At 40.9% G+C, this 23,573-nt stretch overlaps 1 protein-coding gene across 10 annotated transcripts in view; it reads right to left on the reverse strand.

Moving 5' to 3' along the window:
* The window catches only part of MSRA (methionine sulfoxide reductase A), a 384,728-nt gene that overhangs the window by 92,442 nt on the left and 268,713 nt on the right, over positions 1-23,573 (reverse strand). For 9 of the 10 annotated variants that reach the window (XR_001399807.3, XM_014852086.3, XM_044766911.2 and 6 more), the window contains one exon: positions 4,529-4,635. The exons of the other annotated variant lie outside the window; for it this stretch is intronic. Coding sequence is in view for 8 of the 9 variants with exons in the window: in XM_014852086.3 (XP_014707572.1) it covers positions 4,529-4,635 (107 nt within the window). In the remaining variant the exon portion in view is untranslated. The remainder of the gene's footprint in view (positions 1-4,528; positions 4,636-23,573) is intronic. 10 annotated transcript variants of the gene reach the window in all.

Raw genomic sequence — 23,573 nt, forward strand, 5'->3', positions numbered from 1 at the left:
ACTGAAATTTAAGATAAAATAGGGTAAATACTTAGGGATTATAGCTATGTTGAAGATTTGATGGATGGATGGATGGATGGAGAAACAAACAGCCTGAGAGACTGATGGAGACAGATTTTAAAACATTATTTTACATATGACACATAGTGGGTAGTTTAACATTCACCCATAAAGGTTATCCAGAGGAAAGGTTGTGCTCACTCTCCATGAAGCTTTGAGGAGTTGGGAAGGAGGTAGGTCATGTGGCCAGGAGAACAATCTTTAAATTTATTAAATTATCAAATTTCAAGAACAATAATCTATCAGTGATCAAAAGATTTAATTCCTAAATGAGGAAGAATTGCGTTTTCGGGATGTAAGAATCATGGTGCGCACCCCCCACCTCTGCCGGAAGCTACAATTCAGTTTACAATATTAGAAAATGTCTGTCATGACAAGTTCACTTGGGAGGTAAACTGTCTACAGTTGATAATCCACAAACAATTAATAACACACCAGATTATCTCCTCCATTTAATACCATAAGCAAATCATTCCACCATGAAACTCTGAGGAAAAAATATGAAAACACAGTTAAGAAAAGATTACGAAGTCTTTGTCCAAAGGCAAGAACCACCCCACGTTTTGTGCAAAGTCTTCAGCTCACTAAAGACATGAAGCAGCTGTCAAAATTTGAGCAGAATCCAGCCCTTTCAAAGTCAACAGACCCAGCATGAGGTTTAAGCTTCACTCTGATCCTCTGCTGTAAGGTTCTCCAGTCTCCGCTAATCTGAACAGAAATTAGTGACCTTCCTCAGCCGTTTTTCCCCTTCCTTGGGTTGTTGGTGAGCCTGGTGTCTACAACCCAGCCAACTTTGCAGAAAACCACAGTTTACATGGAAAATCACTCTGGGTTTCTGGCTCATCAGCAGAACTGCCGGCACAACTAATTAGCTCAACAATTGGTCCCTGTGATAAAATCAGCTAATTTTATGTTCAAATGACTGCTCCGTGGTAAGCAATACTGTCACTCTAAACTTCGCCTATGAAGAAGTTGCTGAAGAAGCTGGTTACTAGGGGGTCACTGGGGGCAAACTAGTGAAGACTATTAAATCAGTAACCTAAGTCAATGTTCTAGTTAGTGCATAGGGATCCCGCCAGGACTCAAATAAGATGGATTTCCAGAACGGAGTGACAGAGCCAGAAATGACAACTCTTAAAGGGGAAAACCATATATATAAAATGCATGGAAGGAGTCATCTGCAGAATTTCCCCATTCTCAGAAATAAACGAAATGTTCGTGATGAGATTATGGAATCCTAGATCCCAATCTAGTATTGTTAAGACACGGCTCTCCCTGGATTAAAGACCTCTGTTGCATCAGGAATTTGTCCAAGGTTATCCTAGATAGAAAACACAGGAAAGCCAATTCCGGAGTCAGCTCTTCAGCTCCCTCCTCTCCTTCGCTCGCCTGTTAAGGCAGCTGGCGATGTCTGAGACGCTCCTTGCTTTGTGGGATCTATTGGAAACCACATTACTTCTTAAGGTGAATGGAAAAGAACAGATCAACTTCCTTACGGTGTAAAAGCTAATTATATCACCTCTCATAGGCACTGCAAATTACTGATTTCTTTTTTTTTGGTGTGTATATAATTAATTATACCAACTAGACAGAAATTTATACAAGTTTCAAAACTAGAAACAAGAGATACATGAATGCATACAATTTTACCTAAAGATACAGAGACATACCTACCTACCTACCTATATCTAAACACATCGTTTATATCTCTGTATGTATATAGATAAATATAGTCAGAGATATATAAATCACTTCATTTATATAAAGTGCTTAGTAATTCGCATGTAGTAAGTACTCAGTTGGTATTGTTGTTGCTGTTCTATTATTATTATTAATAGCTATATATGTACTATATAAAAATGTATTATATAAACCATGCATGCAACTGTCCATCATATAACTATATGATGGTAGCAGGATGCTTGCTGAAAATGACACTTGTGGTTTTTTTCTCTGCTCTGACAGAGGGGCCAGAAAGTCACTGCATTGCAGTAGATCATCCTTGAGACACTGTAGTCAGCTGCCTGGCCTGGCTCGGGTGGGGTGGGGAAAGACCCTTTTCAGGTCATCATATCCGCCACCTCTCACGCACCAGTTCAGATCCCCTTGGCCTCACCTCTCTCCTCTCCAGCCCCCACTACGGGACCCAGCTCTGCACAGGCTCTGATTAGCTTTATGCAGGTGCAACCCTACAGCCGCTCATATTACACCCATGCCATGTGCCTCTTGCCTCTGAGGACACAGCATCCTGAGCCCGCACATGTGCAACCGAGAAGTGCAGAGCTAACCCATGGGGGATGGCATTCAGTGGACATATGCTTCTCCTCTTCCCCCGGAATGACTGGTCATTTCATAAGGACCAAAGAACCCATCAACAATGGCAGGGTCAACTGATACTGGCTCTCCCTCCTTTGCTTTTCCACTCCCCCTGACCCTTACTCCTGTTCCGTGGCACCACACGCCCCAATAAGTCTTCAAACACAAACCTTTGTCATGGGCTCTGCTTTCTGTGGGAGCCAAACTAAGATAAAAATCACAGCAGTCCCCCATGTGCAGGTGCACAGTTACCCTACTGCTCACCCGGGAGGCGACACAATGAGACACTTTATTCTTTGGTTCCTGAAAAGGAAAATGATTTGACCCCTTGTGGTGCAGATCTGAAAAAGGGGAAAGGGATGGCAGTTCTTGGTGCTTAAAGGGGGATAGAAGGATAAATCCTGACCCAGGGCTTCTGGGTGGGGCCCTTGGGCAATGGCTGTGTCAGGAATGGAAAGAGCTCTCCGATTCAACTGAGCTCGGCCAAGGGTCCCTAGGGCTGTGGCTTTCAGTACTCAGCTCTTTACAGTAGTGGCTAAAAGGAAGATGACTTGACCCTCAGGCTGTGCGTCTCCAGAAAGGAAAAAGAAAGAGCATCTCTGGTGCAGCACCTCTGATGACCCGGAGGCCTTCCTTCCTTGCCACACGAGCCTTTCACAGGGCTGCCTCACAACATGGCAGCTGGCTTCCCCAGGTAAGTGATCCAAAAGACAGTGAGAGCAACAGGGCCTCCAAGATAGAAGCCACAATCTTTTAATAAACTCATCTCAGTTGTAACATCCCTTCCCTCTGTCATTCACTAGGAGGGAGTCATTAAATCCAGCCCATACTGAAGGAGAGGGGATTACATGTGGGCAGAGATCACTCAGGGCCATCCTGGAGGCCTCCTATTATTATGGCCCAAGCAGACATCAGAGCCTGGGAGGGCGGGAGGGGGCATGCTGAGGAATCAATGGGGCAGCTCCTGTCAGCATCTCCTTTAGCCCTCTCTGCTTTTCAGGGTTGAGCTGACCATGAGTTGCATGTCCTGCTACTTTTTCATCAGTAGACACACTCTTGTCCCTGCCTCCTCCTCACTGCCACCTCTGCCACCTTGGGGGATAGGTGGAGAACCCATGCATCCCTGGGAACTGCTGCATATCAGACTTTTTCCATAATTCTAGAATAGATGAGCCAGTAGCTACTGGTTCTATTGTTAAATGTGAATTCAAATCAGAAAATATAATGATAAGTAAAATTTAGACATTATCATGAAGTTCTAAAAATTAAAGCAATTCATTTTGAAAAGAACTAAATCTCTATTGGAGGCTATTTTTAAAATATAATACAAGTTAACAGTGAAAATAATTCTTTCATGATATAATGTCTATATTTCTAAGAAGTATTTTTATTGTAATTCAATCTACCGTTACTAGCAAGACAGAAAGCATCATGGGTTGAATTGTGTGCCTCAAAAAAGAGAAGTTGGAGTCCCAGGCCCCAGTACCTCAGATGTGAACTCATTTGGAGATAGGGTCTTTACAGAGGTAATTAGGTTAAAATGCGTCATTAGGTTGGGCACCAATCCACTATGACTACAGTTGTCATAAAAGGGGAAATTTGGACACAGAACTAGACATCCATAGAGGGAAGGTGGCGTGAAGAGACACAGGGAGAAGATGGTCATCGACAAGCCAAGGAGACAGGCCTGGAGCAGACACTTCCCTCACAGCCTCTGAAGGAACCAACCCTGCAGACACCTTGATCTTGGCCTTCCAGCCTCCAGAATGTGAGACAATAAATTTCTGTTGGTTAAGCCACCCAGTCTGTGGTACTTTGTTATGGCAACCAGGGCAGACTCACACAGAGAGAAGAAAGAAAAAGAGAGGGGTTCAGAGAGAGACAAAGAGAGACAAAGAAAGACTATATGTTAAGCTACATATTCTTCTGGTTGAGTTGATTTTAAACAGAAATATGTAAGACCTACTTTTAAAATCTCTGTTTGCACATTTATGGAGCAGAGTGGCTCTATTCCAAGAGGCTAACAGAAATTTCAAAAAAATGTGCAAATGGAACACAGTGCCAGGTGAAAAGAACCAGACTCTCTCTTTACAGGTAGGGCCCGACGCGGCAGGGGCCGACAGTGGGGACCCAGGAGCGAGAGGAGACCTACCTTCTGGTAGTCCTCTTTGGACCTCAGGGCCGCCTCCATGTGGTCCGCAGAGGTTGGGTAGATGGCTGAGCGGTACTGAGAGCCGTAGTCATTGCCTTGGCGCATGCCTGGGAAAGTGGGAAGCAGAGATTACTGGGGTGGACTGGGAACAAGGCCAGTGTCACATGTTCTCGGTGACTTGTGTGCTGCTAAGTGCTTGTTTTAATTTCATCTTGACGCCACTCACCTTAAGTATGAAATGTACCCCTTTTCCTTTGCCTATTTTAATTAGAACAAACATCTTTAAATTTAGGTAAATTTATCACAGGTCTTGGGTCAGAGCAGATGCTCTATAAATATGTATTTTTCTATGCAGATATTTAAATCATGGCCTATGCCATTTATCCCTTGCAAAGCACTGTGATACACGTTATTTCTTTGGCTCCTAATGAGACACCCTGTGTGGCAGGTATTGTTGGCCCTCACTTGGCAGACAAGGAAATGGGATAATGTGTGTGAGTGCCTGGCATACTGCTTGGCACACAGGAGGTGCCTGTAAATGACAAAGTAGCTGCTCCTCCGGAGGTCTACAGAGTTCGCCTAAGGTCATACACCTAATCAAGGGGACGCCTGGGACTTGAAGTTAGCCCAGCGCGTTTTCCACTGTTGTAGCAGCTCAAGTGTAGGTGGTGGTCAATTTCTAACTGGGTGAGTTAGTCCCCAATGTTAAACAGCCACAGGCTTAATAAAGATCCCTTACAGATCTACCTGCTGTTGTCAGAATGAACTTCACACGTGTTTACTACATTATTTAAGAGTCAGTTTCAGTTTTAACAAGTGCCCCAAAACTCCTCCAATAGAAGATTCAGTCTTCCAAACAGAATTATTTCAACCTTTAACACACATGCAAATCACCTGGGGATGTTGTTAAAATGCAGGTTCTGGTTCAGTAGGTCTGTGGTGAGCCTGAGATTTTGCATTTCTAACCTGCTCATGGGAGGTGCTGGTCACCAGACCACACTTTGAGTAGCAAGGGTTTAGTGTGTGCCCAGATATTTCCAAGGTTCCTTTATAATCCGTCAGCAACATGTCTAATTCCAATAGTGTGGTGAGGAAAGCCTGAATATTCCAAACTACTGTTTGTCAGGGATGCCACATACAATGCTCCCTCCACTCCACCCTGCCATGCACACACTTCTCACTGGACTCCCATTCAACCTTCAAGACTTAGTTCAAGCATCTTCTCTCTGCTGATGGCACCTCACAACTGGGACAGTCACTGACTCCTTTGGGCTCCACTGGGCCTTCCAGGTCCCTCTCTTAGAGGTGTTATTGCAGTGCATTGCTGTTATGCGGCTCCCTCTCCTTCTCTGTGAGCCTTTCAGAGGGCAGAGCTTTACAGCCATAGTACCTGGTGTAGCATCAGACAGATGGATATCCTTCCACAAATATCTGTTGCATGAAGAATATATGAGTTTATATCTCGTGATCCAAGGCCCTGCAATCAATACTGGAGTCCAAGTCAATCAATCAAAGTGCTTTGTCACATTTAATTTGTAAATGTAAATATAAATTCAAATGTAAATAGAATAATCTTTCTTAAGAGCTATAGGAAAAGCTACAAATGAGCTAATACGTTTGACTAGTAGAGGTAAGTGCAGCAGCTGAAGACACCAAAGGTTCGCCATGGCAGTTCATGGATTCAGAACCTAGAATTCATGATCAAAACTGCAGGCCAAAAACTGAGGTTTAAATAGCAACAAACTAGTAGTATTTAGGGTCAAGCCTTAGGCTATCTATGGTGTGTATGTGTGCACATGTGTTATTTTTGACACCTACTTGTTCACACCCCCAGCTTAGCTGTCTTCCTAAAAATCCCATTATCCCACCTTCAGAGTCCCATCCTCTTCTCAATGCACAAAGGTCACATGGGGACCAGCAACTAATTTGTTGCTTAAAGAGCTCATACCAATAATCATACCAAAATATTAATTTAACAATATACAATAAAAATAAACCAGCCCATGCCTCCAATAAGCACTGTATAATACCAAGCTAGGATATCTATTTCATTTCTGTGTAAGTTATATATTCACTTAAATAATAAGGTATTATTATAGTATACAATATATAAGTATTATTACAGCATAAATATTACTTATAGTATATACTATATAAGTATTATTATAAGTATTATTTATTAAGCACCTAATATGTACCAAGCACTTTTCCAGATATATGAGTTTATATCTCGGCAATGAGAACACGGCAATGAATAAAAGCAAACCCTACCTTCATAGAACTCACATTCTAGTGGAATATAAGAGACTAGATAAATGTACATTCTAGAATGGCACTTTGGCTATATATTTTTTTGCCTTCTTCAATTTTCCCTTCTTCACTTACAAGTAGGGCTCTTCTTGTATGACTGCTTCCCATCCTTTTGTGCACAATGACATGATGGCGGCATTTTGTTCCTTCTAAAATATTCTCCATGAAGAAAAAAGATTGCTAGATGGCTGACTTTTTGGTAAAATTTGACCCCTCCATTCAGCACAAGATGCAGAAAAGCAGGGTCTCCATGTAAAGTTGTTTAACTCTATTTAAATTTTCTTGTTTTTGAAAGAGAAATTAGTATGTGAGTACAAGAGAATCTGCAGGTGTGATTTATTTATATTTTTCAACAAGTTTTGCTAAGAGTCCATATGACTTGTACACTGAAGACAACAAATATCTGTGTGTTTGGTTAAAGGTCTGTGAATTATCACAGAATCACGGGAAATTGTTGCTTATGGATAAAAATTGGCTTTTTAGCAAACACGATGGGAATAATTAAGAATCGTTCTGGGAAATGGTATAATAGTGGGCTCTTCCACTGATCATATCTTCACAAATAATCTGGAAGAAGAAGTGCACAATGAAACCCTTAAGTTTACGTCTGTATTTAGAGCTTCTCTTGTAGTAACATGACAAGCTAACGGGTAGAAACATCTGGAAGATTTCACAAAATTGGGTGGTTGGGCAGAAAAGATGCACATGACTGTCATTCTAGGCAAGTATGTAAGGCAATGCATTTCTATAAAAGACAATCCATGGATTCTTTATGTCACTGGAGGTGCCGCTACTACTTCAACCCAGGATGGGGATTTATGGACCCTTCCCTGAAGCCAAGACCCCCTGATTTGAATCTAACGTTATCATCTGGTGATTGTAATAATATTGATATGGCTCCTGTCACTGTTGTCCTTTTCTTCTTTGTGCACATTTGGACTGTTCCCAACTCACTCTGGACAGCTTTAAAGAGGAGTTAACATTGTGGGCATTATCCACAGCTCAGCCCCAGACTCCTCGCACTTTTCCCTTTGTATGAACCCAAACTGACTATTCATCCATTAGGAAGAGGGGAGTTATTCACACAGTTCCAGCCAGCATCTGCAGGCAGGAGTCTTACAGATTTGAATTTATAGCCCTGACTTTCTGATCCCAACCTTCTTGGATGTTCTAATGAAACTAAAAGCTCCCCATGTCAGAAACAAGACACCGTCTCCTCCTGCTCGCTATGGCTAAACCCCTGCCTGGCCAGGAGGGAAGACAAGAACGTGCTAAAGAGATACGTTAGGGATGGAGAAAAACATCAGAGCCTTTATTTGTATTTCCTTGAATCTTGAGTGATACTGGACAAGGCATTAACCCTCTGGTCTACTCATGGAAAACAACGTTAATTTGATTGAATTTTTTTCCATCAAAGTTCATCTTAAGGAGAAGGTAGAGTGTCTTAAAACAAAACCATACACACTTATCCACATACTTGTGTGTGTGTTTGGTTAATTCCAATGCATGTACCTTCCAGTTCACTGATGAAGGGGCTTATTAAATGGATAGGAGCTTGAAATTTGGAAGCAGATGATTCACTGGGAAATCTGATTTGATGTTCAACAGATTGAAAAACCTGTAGAACTACGGATTTCCTGTTCTTGTTATTTTTAATACATTTCACTTACAGATGTTTAGCATCACTAAACTTTTCACCATTTCTTTCAACCTCCATTGGTTTCTGTTATGAATGCAAAACAGTAATTCACATGTGAGGAAAATCTGTTTACTAAATCTCTTGCAAGAAGCCTAGGACTTAGAGCTGCAAGATCTTATTTTTAGGTCTGCCCCTGCCTCTGACATGTTTTATGCAAATTATCTAATTTTTCTGAGGCTCAAACCTCATTGGTAAAGCAGGGATTATAAGGGCCTAGCCTATGGGTTTGTTGTAAGGAGTAAATGAGAGGAAACCTGTAAAGCATTTTGTTTACTATAAAAAGTTATGTAAGTGTTAAATACTTTTACTTTTACAACTTTTAATACTCTTAGGACATTTCAGAACAACTAGTTTGAAATAAAAATAACAAAGGATGTCACACAAGAAACTCTAGGAGTAACCTTTTTGCCCCTGAAAAGCATTATTTATATTAATCTCTCAGGTACCCACACAGCAGAGGTCACAGAGATAAATCCAAAGAGAGGATCAAAATTCATTTCATGCGTGTAGAAATGTACTACTTAGTTTTTAACTGTTTATTACTTTTTTTTAGCAGAATTACCTTCCTAGTTAAACTTTAACTCTGCTAATCTCCAGCCCTGTTCTTCATTTCAATTGAAAACAAACCCAATAAAGGGAAAAAACTCTTTGAGTGAATTCTCCTACCCCTGCCCCACCCATGAAGAGCTTTCCAATGCAATGTCCTCACTCTTGGTCTCTATCTGAAGTTTAGAAAAATCAGGCCTGTTGGTATTATCTTATATCTCCTGAGCACAAAGCCATTGGGGTACTAGAAATGGAGAAAGACAGACCTCCAGAATGGTAGAAAGCAGCAAAAGCAAATAAAAATCATTGAAGAAAGTAGTCTAAAAAGCCCTTTTTTTCCTGACTGCCTGCCTTCTTTCCTTCCTTCCACCCATTCATCCATCTTTCCCTGTCTCAGGGAAGGTACTAGGCACTGGAGTTCAAGAATAAGATACAATCTCCTTTTTCAACTAGGTCACCTTCCTAGTACAGTAAAAGGAAATAGATGGAAACCAATAAGCATATCAAGTGTTAGAGGTGTGTCTTAGTCAGTCCAGGCTGCTTTAACTAAATCCCATAGACAGGGTAGTTTATCGGCAACATGAATTTATTTCTCACAGTTCTGGAGGCTGCAAGTCAAGTTGCCAGCCAGTTCAGTGCCTGCTGAGAACCCTCTTTCTGCCTGCAGACCTCTGTCTTCCTGCTGTGTCCTCAAGTGGTGGAAAGAAAGCAAGCTGGCTCTTTGGCCTCTTCTTATAAGGGTACTAACCTCATTCATGAGGGCAAAGCCACTTCCAAATACCATCACATTGGGAACGAGACTTCAACATGTGAATTTTGGGCAGACACAAACATTGAGTCCATTAGCAAGATATTATGGGAAAAGTCTGAGCAAATTAGGAAAATGCAGGGGTTCAGAGGAAGGGGTGGATAAAGTCACCTGATCCACGTAGGAGGGGCCTAAGTCCCACGAGGCTGGATAGAGGAAGGGACTCTGGTCTTGAAAGAGCAGTAGATGGGGACGAGGGGTGAAAGACATTCTCCAGAGTGCTGAAGAACAACAGTAAGGTTCCCGGAACAGTCTGATGCCCCAGGGGACTTGGAAGGAACCCTACCGCTTGCAAAAGCAGCAGCAGCAGCAGCAGCATCTTTTTTGAAGCCCTGGGGCATATCTTCCCAAGAAGGATGAGCACTTTACCATCAAGCTTAAAGCCCAGATGAGAAAACCAACAGCGAGGAACTTCTGGAAATACAAGAACTGGTCCTGCATGCCCCCATCGAATCACAAAATAAATGAAGGACTTGACTGTTAGAAATTGATCTAAACAGCCTTTATCATGCTGTTCTCCAGAGGACAAAATTTACCAAAATTGTATTTTGAGAAAGGACAGAAAAATGTCATTGAGAGACAGAGAATTTCTATTTGTCTTTCCCTTTCCTCCAAACAAATATGTTCTCTCCAGTATAAAGTATTCATATAGCGCCAACTGTGTGCCTAGCACTATGGAGACTACAGAAGAATTAGGTTATAAGCCCTGATTCAACGAATAGCCTGGAAAAGGCAGGGAGGGAAAGGAATAGTTACGAGCTTGATCCTATACTTCCCTCTACTGGGTCTTTGCCAACACTTCTCATTTAATCCTCACATTAGCCCTGTGAACTAGGTAACCCTAACCTTCTTTGATACAAAGGAAGGTATGAATCAGGGACATGAAGTGACCTGCCTGATGTCACATAGCAAGTAAATGGCCATCCTATGATTTAAACCTGGATCTACCTGATAAAACAATCAGAGACAATGGTACACAGTGCCCTGTAGGTGGCGTATGAGGCGGGCAGAGGAGCACCACAGTCTAAAGCCCAGGCAGGAATAAGAACAAGCTTGGTATATGCTGAGGACTGTGAGGAGACAGGACTGGGTTCTGCCACGAGGCCTGGAAAGAAATAAAGTTGGTCAGTTAAGCATAAGACCACACAAGTATCTTGACAGGACACACCGCGGACCAGAGATGTATGGAAAGACCAGTCTCAAGGGAGCCACAGAATCATAATAATCATGAAAAATACAGAACTCTCACACAGATTCAACAAGTGTTGAAAATTCACTGTGCCCTCCACTTGGCTTTGGAAAAACCAACAGGATAAATTATTGACATTATTTGACTGTCTTCACGTCCCAGGAAAGCAAGCAATGGGCTTGTTGCAGCAGGTGAAAAGAGAAAAAATGGCTCAGAAACAACATCTTGTGCTTACAATTCTTCCATAACACTCTCTAAACTGATTAATGAGGACTGGGCTTTGGGGCATTCTTGAAGAGAACTGACCTCTTGGCATCTACCAACTGTTTGAGATTTCTCCATCCACCTTCTCCAATAAGATTTCAAAGGGACAAACCACCCTGAGACTGCTCTAAGATCCTTCTCTCTCAGCAGAGTCAGAGAAAGCACTGGAAAACAGAGGAATGCTTAATCTGTACAGGAGCAAAAAGATAGATGAGTTCTCATCTGCTCAATGCACCTTCTAAACTTTAGCTCATCTTTGGGTACTAGTCCTGTTTCATACATTCTGACCAGAGCGATGAGAAATATGCTGGAACATGGAAATTTTAAAGAGAACTTCACACTATGAGTTGTGAGGTGATTAAAAAATTCCAGGAGTCACCAGCTGATAGTGACCATCAGGGCAGGGAAGGACATATTCCTAAGGGTTTGGAATTACTAACTCTGTGTTAGGAAACTTCAAAGGAACACTCTCATTAGAGGACTATCTATGTTGGTTGCATAGACAGGGGGACTCCCACCAGGATGAATCCATATTCTTCCCTTCTACAGACTGTTGCTAAGGAAAAACGGATCCTGACACATAGTCTGCTGCATGAAGCAGAGAAACAGGCATGGGTTTTGTTGTGAGACTGTTCTGGATTCTAATTCCAGCTCTTCCATTTACTGTGTAACCTCAGCCACGTTACTAGAGCTACCTAAGCTTCAGTTTCTTCGTTTGGAAAAATGGGGACGATGACACATACCTCACAGGGTCGTCAGGTTTCTTACACAGGAGCTCAGGAAACATAGCTCCCCCATCCCCTTGTGACTTCTATCACAGAAATTCAAAAGGGAGAATTTTTCAAGATACTACTTAAGAATTTAAAAATTCCTCAGTCAACAAAAGAATTACTAAGTATCTCCTTCAATCCAGGAAACTTGCTAGGGATTCAGCGAAAACACAGATCCATGAGCCTCATCTCAACCTCAGAAAACTTCTAGAATATATCATCAAACAGATAAGAATGCAGAGAAGCAAGGTATGATCATTAGGGACGAACATAGATTCCTCTAGAATCCATGCTTCCTAACCTCTCTGGCCTCAGTTCATCTCTATACAATTAAGGATTTGGGATAGATCCTTTTAAAACTAGTTTTATTGAGGTATAATTGACATATAATAAATAGTACATATGTAAAGTATACAATTTGATTCATTTTGTTTTGTATGTAGTGCGAGGTGCAGATCAAAGTTGTTTTGGGTTTTTTGTTATTGTTGTGGTTTTTTCTTGTTTTTTCACAAACGGATATACAATTGTTCCAGTACAATGTATAGAAAAGACTATCTTTCTCCACTTTACAGTCTCTCTCCCAGACTTTTGGGCTATTTTTGCCAAACATTTTACTTTTACATATCTTATAACCCTCAAAATACACTGTTATTATTTTTGCTTTAAACAGTGGATTATCTTTCAAAAAGATTTCAATCTTTAAAAGTTTTTATATTTAGTTAACACACAGTTAACATTTCTAGTACTCTCTCTTTGTGTAGATCCAGATTTCCCGCTGGTATCATTTTCTTTCTGCTTGAAGGACTTCCTCTAACATTTCCTTCTAGCTCAGGTCTGCTGGTGATGAATTCATTCAGCTTTTGTACATCTGAAAAAGTATTTTTCCTTCATTTTTTTTCAAAGATTGGCACCTGAGCTAACATCTGTTGCCAATCTTCTCTCTTTTTTTTTTCTTCTTCTTTCCCCAAAGCCCCCCAGTAGATAGCTGTATATTCTAGTTGTGAGTGCCTCTGGTTGTGCTATGTGGGACGCCGCCTCAGCATGACCTGATGAGTGGTGCCATGTCCATGCCCAGGATCCGAACTGGCAAAACCCTAGGCCACGGAAGCGGAGCATGCCAGCTTAACCACCCGGCCATGGGGCCGGCCCCTCTCCATTTTTGGAAGATATTTTCACCAGGAAAGATTCTAGTATGACAGTTCTTTTTCCTGTCGGTACTTAAAGATGTTGCTCCACTGCCCTCAGGAAGCATCTGCCATCTTCTGTATCTTGTTCCTCTGTATGCAATTTATCTTTCTCCTGTGGCTCCAAGATTTTCCCTTTATCAATGATTTTAATGATTTGATTATGATGTGTTGTGACGTAATTTTCTTTTCTTGTGTTTTGTGTTCCTTTAGCTTCTTAGATCTGCAGTTTTATAGTTTTTATCAAATTTGGATTTTTTTCTGACATTATTCAAATTTTTTTCCATCTTAGACATCTCAGTAGTTTTCATCTCTTGAAGTGGATTGGGTCTTTTTCATATCTCCCATCCTTCTATTTAACATGTTCAGTCTTTCCTCTAACTTCTTAAACATACTGAATACAATTTTAATACTCTTGTTGCTAGTGCTATTACCTGTGTCATGTCAGATTTGGGTCATTTTCTATTGATTGATTTTTCTCATTATGGATAGCATTTTCCTGCTTGTTTGCATGCCTATTTATCATTTCTTGGATGCCAGAAATTGTGAATTTTATCTTGTAGGGTGCTGGATATTTTGTTATTCTTACGTATGTATTTATATTCTTTGTTCCAAGATAAGGTTAAATTGCTTGGCAAAAGTAACATATCCTTTTGGTTTTTGCTTTCCAGCATTGTTACTTTGGATCAGAGAAGCTTGTAATCTAGATCAATTTTCCCACTGATGAGATAAACCCTTCTGAGTACTCTACCTGGTGCCCAATGAATTCTTCTATTTTTCACTCTGGCTGATGAGAACGGGCAGTATTCCTAACCCCATGTAAGCTCTGGGAATTGTTCCCTCTAATTCTTCAAGGTGATTCTTTTCCTGGCCTCAAGCTGTTTAATGACACACATATGCTCGTCAGTACTCAGACAATTACTTAAGGGAATCCTTAGCAGATCTCCAGGGATCTCTCTCTGAACAGTTCTCTCCTCCCTCCTTCTGTTCTCTGAATTCTACCTTCCTCAGCATCCCTGGACTTCCAGTTCCGTCTCCTCAACCCATGGAGACCGAAGGAGTTGGCCTAGGTTCCTCCCCCGTGCCCTGCAGCCTAGAAACGTTCTCTGGGAAATAAGATGGGGCAATTGTAGGATTTATTAATTTGTTTGTCTGATGCCCAATGTCTTCAGAACTATTGTTCCAGATATTTTGTCTAATTTTTCAGTTAGACAAAGTTTTTCAAGAGACGGTAAATCTAGTCCCTATTACACCATCTTGATCATAAGCAGAAGTCTTTGGGCTAAATATTTTCTAAACTATCTTCTAGCCCTAATTTTAAAAAATCATTTATAAATGGCATGGCACTAAATAAAGGGCATGGGGACACAGACAGGCTGAAAAAATTCCTTTAGGTTTTTTTCTATTTTTTGTTTTGAATTACTATTCTGTTAATAAATGGAATCTGTAAATTTATTTCAGGAAAATAACTAAGATTAAAAATCTATATAAATGGCATCTGGATGGTCACAAATACTTTTAAATCCTCATCATTAATCAACAAATTAATTTTGTTTATTTTTTATCCTTTGTCTTCATTCTTTTTGATCACCCTGCTCCATGTGACAGCGTTAACATCACCTTCCTTCCTTAAACGTTTCCCCCTTGGCCTTGTAACACTATACGTAGCTAAGACTTTCATTAGTGCTTGACCACTCTATCTATATCTATTTGCTTTTCTGTTTTTCCCCTTCATCCTCCTTTCTACAGAGGTTCCTGGTTCAGTCTTTGGCTGTTGCCCTCCCTCCCATGTGCCCTCCAATGGAATCTCCCTTTTCCATACTGAGAACTTACAAATCTAAATTTGTGATCCAAGTTCCCTTTCAGGCTTCCCATTCCATCAGACATTTACATTGTGCCCCAGATTCTCACCTTGACCTCATTATCTTTTATTGTCCCTGACCTTTCTCATCTCTATCAACTGACATGATCATTCTGCTAGCAACCCAAACTTTTGATCTTGTAGTAATTCATGTTTCATTTGAGCCTCTTCTATACCTCAAGCCAGGCAGTCACCCAGCTTTATGTTTGTTTCCTGTAAAATCCTTCACTAATGTTCTTCTTTCCCTTTCCACAGCCTGGAGGTATTTCCAGTACCTCATAGTGTGTGATGATAAAGCCAGGATGAACACCTGGATCTTCTGTACAGCACTAATTCAGGGCTGTTTAATACCTGCTTCCTGGTTGTTTCTGGTTGTGTAGGTTGAATAAATGAACTGGTAGCTCCTTGGAATAATGGGTCATTTCGCTACATAACCCATCACTGCTTCCAGAACTACAAGCCTAATATTTCACTCCTCTCCCATGAACAAAGCCTAAGGGGCATCATTTTCCAGATTTTCCATTCTCAGAGCAAAGTGAACATAATACAGAAAAAGGACAGAGGTCTGCGATTCCCTCTTATAAAACACACTCGATTTCATAATTCTTACACTAGACTTACAGTTTCAGCCTGTTTATTATCCCTTTAAACTCTATGAAGCCCAATACATTGATCAGTTGTTCTCTATATCAATATTCACTAAAGTAAGACGCCTTTGAAAAGTAGAGCGAAAGCAAGTAAAGTAAAATTTCTTGCAAATAATCCATTAATTTAGAATACAAATATGTTCAATTCCTGATTTTTTAATCAAGGCACCCCAGGAAATTACATCGAAATTTGGACTTCCATGTGATTTTGGTAAAGCATGAAACTTCAGTCACTCTTTTGCATATCAGGAGATGACAAACTGTCAGCAAGGGAAAGTGTTAACTAGGTCATTTGAGAGAGGCAAGAGTACTTGAGCCATTTTAAAGAGAGAAGAAAATGCTAAAAAATAAATGTACTGGGAATGAAATTTAAGTACTTTAAAAAAAAATAAGTGCTTTTAAACTGTCGGGCAACTAAACTGTCAAAATAAAAGGCTGACTACCAGCGATTTTCTCTCTATCAGGGTTTCTTAACCTCGGCACTGTTGACATGTTGGGCTGGGTAATGCTTTGTTGTGAGGGGCAGTCCTGTGCATTGTAGGATGTGTAGCAGCATTCCTAGATTTTATCCACTGATGTCAACAGCATCCATTCTGTTTTGACAACTAAAATTATCTCCATACACTGCCAAATGTCCCCTGGGAGGCAAAACTGCCTCCAGTTGAGACCCACTGCTATATATTAATGAACCACATCATCTGATGTCCTCTCTCACAAAGCTTCCAGTTTCAAGGCAGCAAAATGAAGCAACACGTATGAAGTGAAAGCTTTAGGATGGGAGGAAACAAATAGTTATAAAAGAGCATCAGAGGTCTTTGGTATTCAGCCTTTGTTTGTATCCACTAACATCAGTGGTTACCAATGTGGTTTCATTGTTTTTTTACCCCCAAATTCAAGAGAATGGAGATTTGCATTAGAGAATGCAAGAATCATTCTTTTCTTTTCTGGTGAAGTAGCATTTTAAGTTACACATTGAAAGTCTAAAAAGAAGGGAAGAAAATATTACAGACTTTCAGTGAATAAACACAAGCTGAAATCAACATGCCCACAGTTGGAAAGAGCTAAGCTTCTCAATTACATGGACAAAGCAAGAAAAAAGTCTTTTTTTGCTACTTATTTAATAGTTTGTGCAGGAAAAAAGGAAGCAGCATTAAAGTTGCCATCACAACGTGTTTTATGGTAACTATAGCATCTTACCATAACTCTTGGGCAGTCTCATATCTCAAAAATTAGTATGGTCCTATCTCACTGTACCAGTTTGGAATTGCTATCAGTTTAACAGAGAATAAAAGTAACAGTGACCTCAACAAGATAGAATTATATTTCTTTTTCTCAAAATAAGTGAAAGCTACTGAAATAGGTGGTCTGGGGGTGGCAGGGTGGCTCCATGGTCACCAGGGGCCAAGATTTCTTCTTCCTACTCAACTATCCTTAGCATATGGCTTTCCTACTCAAGCATGTAAGATTTCTTCTAGCGTTACAGCCATCACATCCAAGTTGCAGACCAGAAGAAGGAAAAATAGAAGGATACTTCCTCTCACTTCCTCTCTCTTTAAAGAGACTTCCCAGGAGTTCCATGCCACACTTTCCCTCATACCTTACTGGCCAGAACATAGCCACATGGCCACACCTCCAGGACTCCCTTGTTCCCACTGTGGGGCATTGAGGCCACATCCTTGCTCACAGCTTCTTCAATTTCCCTCTCCTTCTGCTCCTTCCCTCACTCCCTTACAGGTTCTTGTCTTCTTCCTTAATAAGTCACATGTAGTGACTCTCTGTGTCAGGCTCTGCACCTAGGGTCTTCAAGCCATTCAAGCTTTTCTCTCATTCAAGCTGCCTTACTGCCCGCCTCTAGCGCTATGTTGTTTTTCACAGTCTACTACTTTAGTTGTTTAGGCCTTTGGATAAACTCTTCTTAGATATGTTTATTAAAGTACCATTAGACAAGTTTTTTAAATTGATATAAAATTAAGAGATTAAACTTCCTGTGTCAGCATATGGTTTACACATACCTAAGGGACATTATTCTCACAGAAAGACCACAGGCCTACATACTGCAGGGGACCCTCAGGATGGTATGTCTGCATCACATTACCTGACTCCCTTTGTGAGATCAGCATAAGGAGAGGCTCCGCTGCTATTACTCTGTTCTCTGGATTTTGAACACTCCTACTTGCTTCTTTAAAATTTATCTCAATGAAAAATCAAACGACCAACTAATGACTCAGAACTTCAAACATTCTAAGCACATAAACAGTTAGTCCCTCTACTCCTTGTTTGTAAACTGACCCTGCCTACATAGAGATGCACAAAAAGGCCGCTTTTTGTGTGCCACAGTGGCACGAGGAGACCACTACAGACGACCGGCATTAGTAGAACAGCTTACATAAGTGCTCTTTCAAGGATGGCCTCCTGCCTCCTGCTGGAAAAGAGGGCCTCTAAGGGAAAACCATCGCAGGGCCGCAGAGTCCTCCAACAGGTTGATGAGCCTGCATCCCTCACAGTGATAGACACCATTTCTTAGCATCACCCATGTTACCCTTCCTGGCACAGCTGGCCTTTAACTCAGGTGTTTGAGGCACAGTCTTATTAATATGGAACAATCTCACTTTACCTGACGAAAAATTAATTATGTCAGTTTTAATTGATATCTCATTTTAAATTTAAAACACTGAACAAATAGATGGATAGCCCTAGTTTCATCATAAGAAAGAAAGAAAAAGACAAAAGAAAGACAGAGAGAGAGAGAGAAGGATGGAGATATATGTTATCCACTTCTTCAACTACCTTCTCTTCCTATGGCATGTGAAAATAACTCTCAGAGGCACAAAAACTGGGGATGGAGAAACTATGGTAAATGGTCCATGATGAAACTGGCGAGTCCAGATTTAACAGAACTCTAACGGCCCATTTCAACCTGTGCCTGAGAAGACCGTAAGCCACACCAGTTAAGAAAAACTAATTGATCTTTTTCACGTCTCATATCTGGACATGACACATAATACCATTCTCCCAGTTTGTTACAATTCCAAACACACATGCCTATTAAACTAAACACCCCTTAACTATAAACGTAAATAATGTTTGATTCAGATGATCAACAAAATAGCTAATGATGCTACAGCCCTTACTATGTCCCACTGTACTTTACTTATATTATTCATCCAATTCTCCAAGTACATGGAGTATTATTATAAAGCCCATTTTCCAGGAGATAAGACTGATACTCAGAGAGCAGTTGAGTATCTGCCTGAGGCCAGTGCTGGATCTGGAACTAGCTAACTCCAAGGGCCGTGCTCTTAATTACAACTATCCCACTTTGTAAATAATATATTATTTAAGTAAAAAAAAGAAAACGAAGTAGAATGTAGTGAACTATGAAAGATATTATGTGGCTCTCATCTAAAAGGAAATACCCTGTATTCCCTATCATTTTCACAATATTCCTTCTATTTTTTAATGTAATGCATCTCAAGGGAGATAAAAGAATATGGCCATATAACAGAGGTGCCAAATACTCACTCTGTACCTAAAAGGAAGGTTTCGATTTTCAGTAATGAGAAACATTACTTCTATAATCATAAATAAATTATTTTGAAAAGATGTGGTGATTTCCTCCTAAAAGATAAAAGTCATCTTCCAATATATGAATTTAAGCTTCTACATTTCCCTCTAAGAACTGCTTTTACTATGCGCTGTAAGTTTTGATATATATTACTTTAATTACATCAGTTCAAAATATTTTCTAATTTCTATTATGATTTATCTTTGATCCATAAGATATTTAGAAAATTTCTTATGTTCTAACATAAGGGGGAATTTCTAGATATCTTTTAGCTATTGATTTTTAACATAATTGCATTATGGTAAGAGAAACATAATTTATAGGATTTTAATCCCTTTGGGATTTATTGAGCCTTTAAGGCCTAGTATACGTTCCACATGTGATTAAGAGGGTACACTCCCCAGGTGTAGGGCACAGTGTTCTATACATGTCCATTAGGTCAAGAACTTTAATTGTGTTGGTCACCTCCTCTATATCCTTAATGAGGCCCTCAAAACTCAACTTTTTTGGGATTGGCGAATTCCCTCAAAACAAAGGTGTTTTTACTCCTCTGTTTACCTGTTTGGGTTCCTGTGTCCCCTCCAATTTTAACCTGGTAATTCCTAATAATTTTGTCAACTCTTTGATGTGATGCTTTTAATATATATTTTTTTAAAATTTTATCTAACATTTTGAGTTGTTTTCGGTGAGAAAGTTGATCTGAACAACCAAGCCTGCCATTACCAGAACCTGGAAATTCTAGTTCCTGCCAATGTTCTCAGCTCGGATTTTTCTCTTATCTAATTTAGTCCTCTTTTATGTGAAGTAATGTAATTCTTTTGAGTTCATTTCTTTTTATTGATTTTATACCATTTCAGCCATTTATTAAACTTTTAAACGATCTAACCATTCCTATCTAAAATGGGTGGAATTCTTGCTGGCTGAAAATTTCCAGCAATCAGACTATTTGAACTTCTTCATCTTGCAAATCCTCAACAGGATTCTAAAACTGTAGTGGAAATGACCAGGAGCTCACGAGGACAGAAACTCTGCATTGGATAATGTGCTGCTCTTTCCAGCCATGACGTGTTGTGTTTCCTGCTGGCTGATAGCATCGTGTAACAATGTGGGACTGTGTACCACAGAATGGAAGGAACACAAGGTTTGGAATTGAGCCCATGGGTCGAAATCCCAGTTCCATCACAGAATGTACTAACTAGCTTGTGCCAAATCACCTCACCTCTCTGGGCCTGTTTGTTCATCTGCAGAATGGGTCTAAGACCACCTACTCATGAGTTTCTTTAAAGATCAAAGGGGATCACATGCACACAAGCACCCAGCACCATGTCCAGCCAAGAGAAAACACACAGGAAGAGTCTTTCCTTCCGTCTGGAGGCACTAAAGCCTAAGAGCACTAGAAACGCAAAGGGAAAATGTTAAAGATAAGCTCTATAGTATTACATGAGAGAGGGATCTGGAAGTGCAAATAGCACATTTGCAAAAAGCAAAGACTACGTACATGTAAGATGATGTTATGCAAGGAAAAGTATGACTGAAAGAACAATTAATAAAGAAAAACATCAGTTAAATTCTTTGTTCCATTTTTTTCTGTTTTTGAAATTCTTAGAAGAATGAAATCCCTTTCAGAATTCATAATGCTGGGTTTGGGTGTTTTTGCATTTTATATGTGTGCAGCTGTTCCTCCACTATAAGTATGCACATCTGCTCATTAGCAATACAATATAATTCCCACTGTCTAATTATTTGCAGATGATAGATTCCTTGTACATAGTCTAAAAAAAGGATAGCCCTTCAAAACTGGCGACTTATTTGAACAAAAAAACTAACTTAAAAGGGTCAGCACAACAAAGTTCAGATATTAATTTGGCAAGTTCAAATACATGAACACCAGCACTTAATTGCCAACTTGATGAGAAACAGAAGGAAAATAGGATTTTTCTCTCTCCAATTAATGTTACCCAGTAGACAGGATAGGGGGTTTGCTTCTCCACCAGGTACCTGGGAAGAGGTCACGAGGCAAACCTGCTGAAGATGGAATGGACTAACCCCACCCCCAATTCTCTGGGGGCCTCCTGGGAACAATCGCCGAGAGCAATGCTTCCTGGTGAGTGGGGCGGGGGAGATGTGGGGTCCAAGAGCACCGAATGAAGAAGAGTCCTTAGGGGTCTCCAGTTCCAACCACAGACTGAGGAGCTGCGTTAATTCCCCTACTCATGACTCTGAGGAGAAAGACAGCAGGCCAGGGTATGTGGTCCTGGAGCCCCATGAAACCTAACACCACAGATAGTGTGGCTCACTGGGACAACCAGATGAGGCTGCCTAAGGACAACTGGGAGCTCAATGTGGAAGGGTGGAGGGTGGTGGTGGGGGGAAAGGGGTGCTGTGGAGCTGACTGAGGATAAAGGGTATGCACCAAGAACAGGAAATGATCGGGGGTATTCAGAACATGGGATGGGGAAAAATGACAAAGAAAAAAATAGAGAAAGACTAGGGTTCAAGAAAGAGCAAGGCAAACAAACAGGAGCTAGTGACACAGCTCTTACACAGGCAGGACGAGTACAGTGGCTATTACATATGGCGTACACCTACCCTCTGCCTGGTACTGGGCTCTGCCCAACAGACTATATTCTCTCATACGTCCTGACATACGCCTATGGGATAGAAACTGTTACACAGATGGGGAAACTGAGGTTCATTCATTCATTCCTTCAATGAGAAAATGTTTGAGATGAAGCTTACTTTCTAGAGAGGAGACAGATGATAAACAAGCAAACAGACAAATCATCTGACCTCGTGATAAGTGTTAGGAAGGAAGGAGAGTGCAGTGAGGGAGAAACCTGGGAGTGAGGGCTGGGGACCCTAACTGTAGTTAGAGTGGATCTGGAAAGACCTCTCTGAGGATACAACACTTTAAGCTGAAGGAAAGGAAAGAGCCAGTCACGCCAAGAGCTGTGGGCAGATTGAGCAGCAGGTACAGGCCTCAAGGCAAGAAAGTGCTTGTGTTCTCCAGGAACGGAGTGAACTAGACCACAGTAACAGAAATGCAGTGAATGGGGCTGGGGAGGGGGAGAGAGAGGCAGGAACTGAAGCTGGAGAAGTAGGTGCCAATCACTTAATCTCCAGGCAGCGCTGGGCATTGTGAAGAGTCTGTATATTATCTCAAAGAAAATGGGCAACCAGCTGAGTGCTTTAAGCAGGAGAGGGGAATACTTTGTTTTGTGTTTTTAACATATTGGTCATTATGGAGACTGGCTTGTGAAAGGGCAAGACAGGTCAGTTAGGAAGCTATTGTAGCAGCCAGATGAGAGATAGTGATAGCTAGGACCCAGTGGTCAAGTGGAGATAAAGAGAAATGAGACTTGGCGAGGTGTCGGGTAACTTTCTCAGGCCATGCAGAGAGTACATGGCACACTTGGTTAAAGCCATATCTCCTCTAACCCCAGAGTCCATACTCTTAATAGATTTCATTAAAGACATTTTAATTAGGGGAACATTTTAATTAAGATCTTCAGAGGAGTGACTGGGAGTTTATCACCAGCTTAGAGTTGAAGGCTATTTCAGTAAGGATATATGTTCAGCCATTGTAGAAAAGAAAAAAGATCTAAAATGAACCAAAGAAGACAGTTCTTGCATAGAACCCAGACTGGGATGGAGACTCTGGAGCCTTCTATCTTGTAGCTCCCCAATTACAAGGATGAGGCCCCCATCCCATGGTCCAAACAGTTCACCACTACAACTTGTGGGAAAGGAGGAAGAGGAAGAGAACACCCCTTCCTCTAAGTGCACTCAACCCAGAAGTTGCACACCTCACTTGTACTCATGCTCAAGTAATCAGAATTCTGACACACGGCCATTCTTAGTCATAAGGAGTCTTGGAAGTTTAATTTTTATTGGCGGCTGCATATCCAGCTAAAATTTCAATACCACAGAAGTGGAGAAACTGATATGGGGTCAACTAGCAGTCTCAGCCAGAAGGCCTCTACAGAAAGGCCATTAGTCCCTCAGGAGTGCACTGGAGCAGTTCCCCACCTGCGACCACAATCCCCTGGGAAGGCCTGGAGCTACTACAAGAGGTCCACAAATCCAACAGTGCAACAGGCATGACCTAGAGGCTGTAGAATGTACTATGTGTGTGAGCATTTCCAATTTCCAGAGGTATGTAACATCATCTTGTTAATAAAATAGGCATTCAATTAACTGTG

This window comes from Equus asinus, chromosome 3 (genome assembly GCF_041296235.1).
Source record: "Equus asinus isolate D_3611 breed Donkey chromosome 3, EquAss-T2T_v2, whole genome shotgun sequence".
NCBI lineage: Eukaryota > Metazoa > Chordata > Mammalia > Perissodactyla > Equidae > Equus > Equus asinus.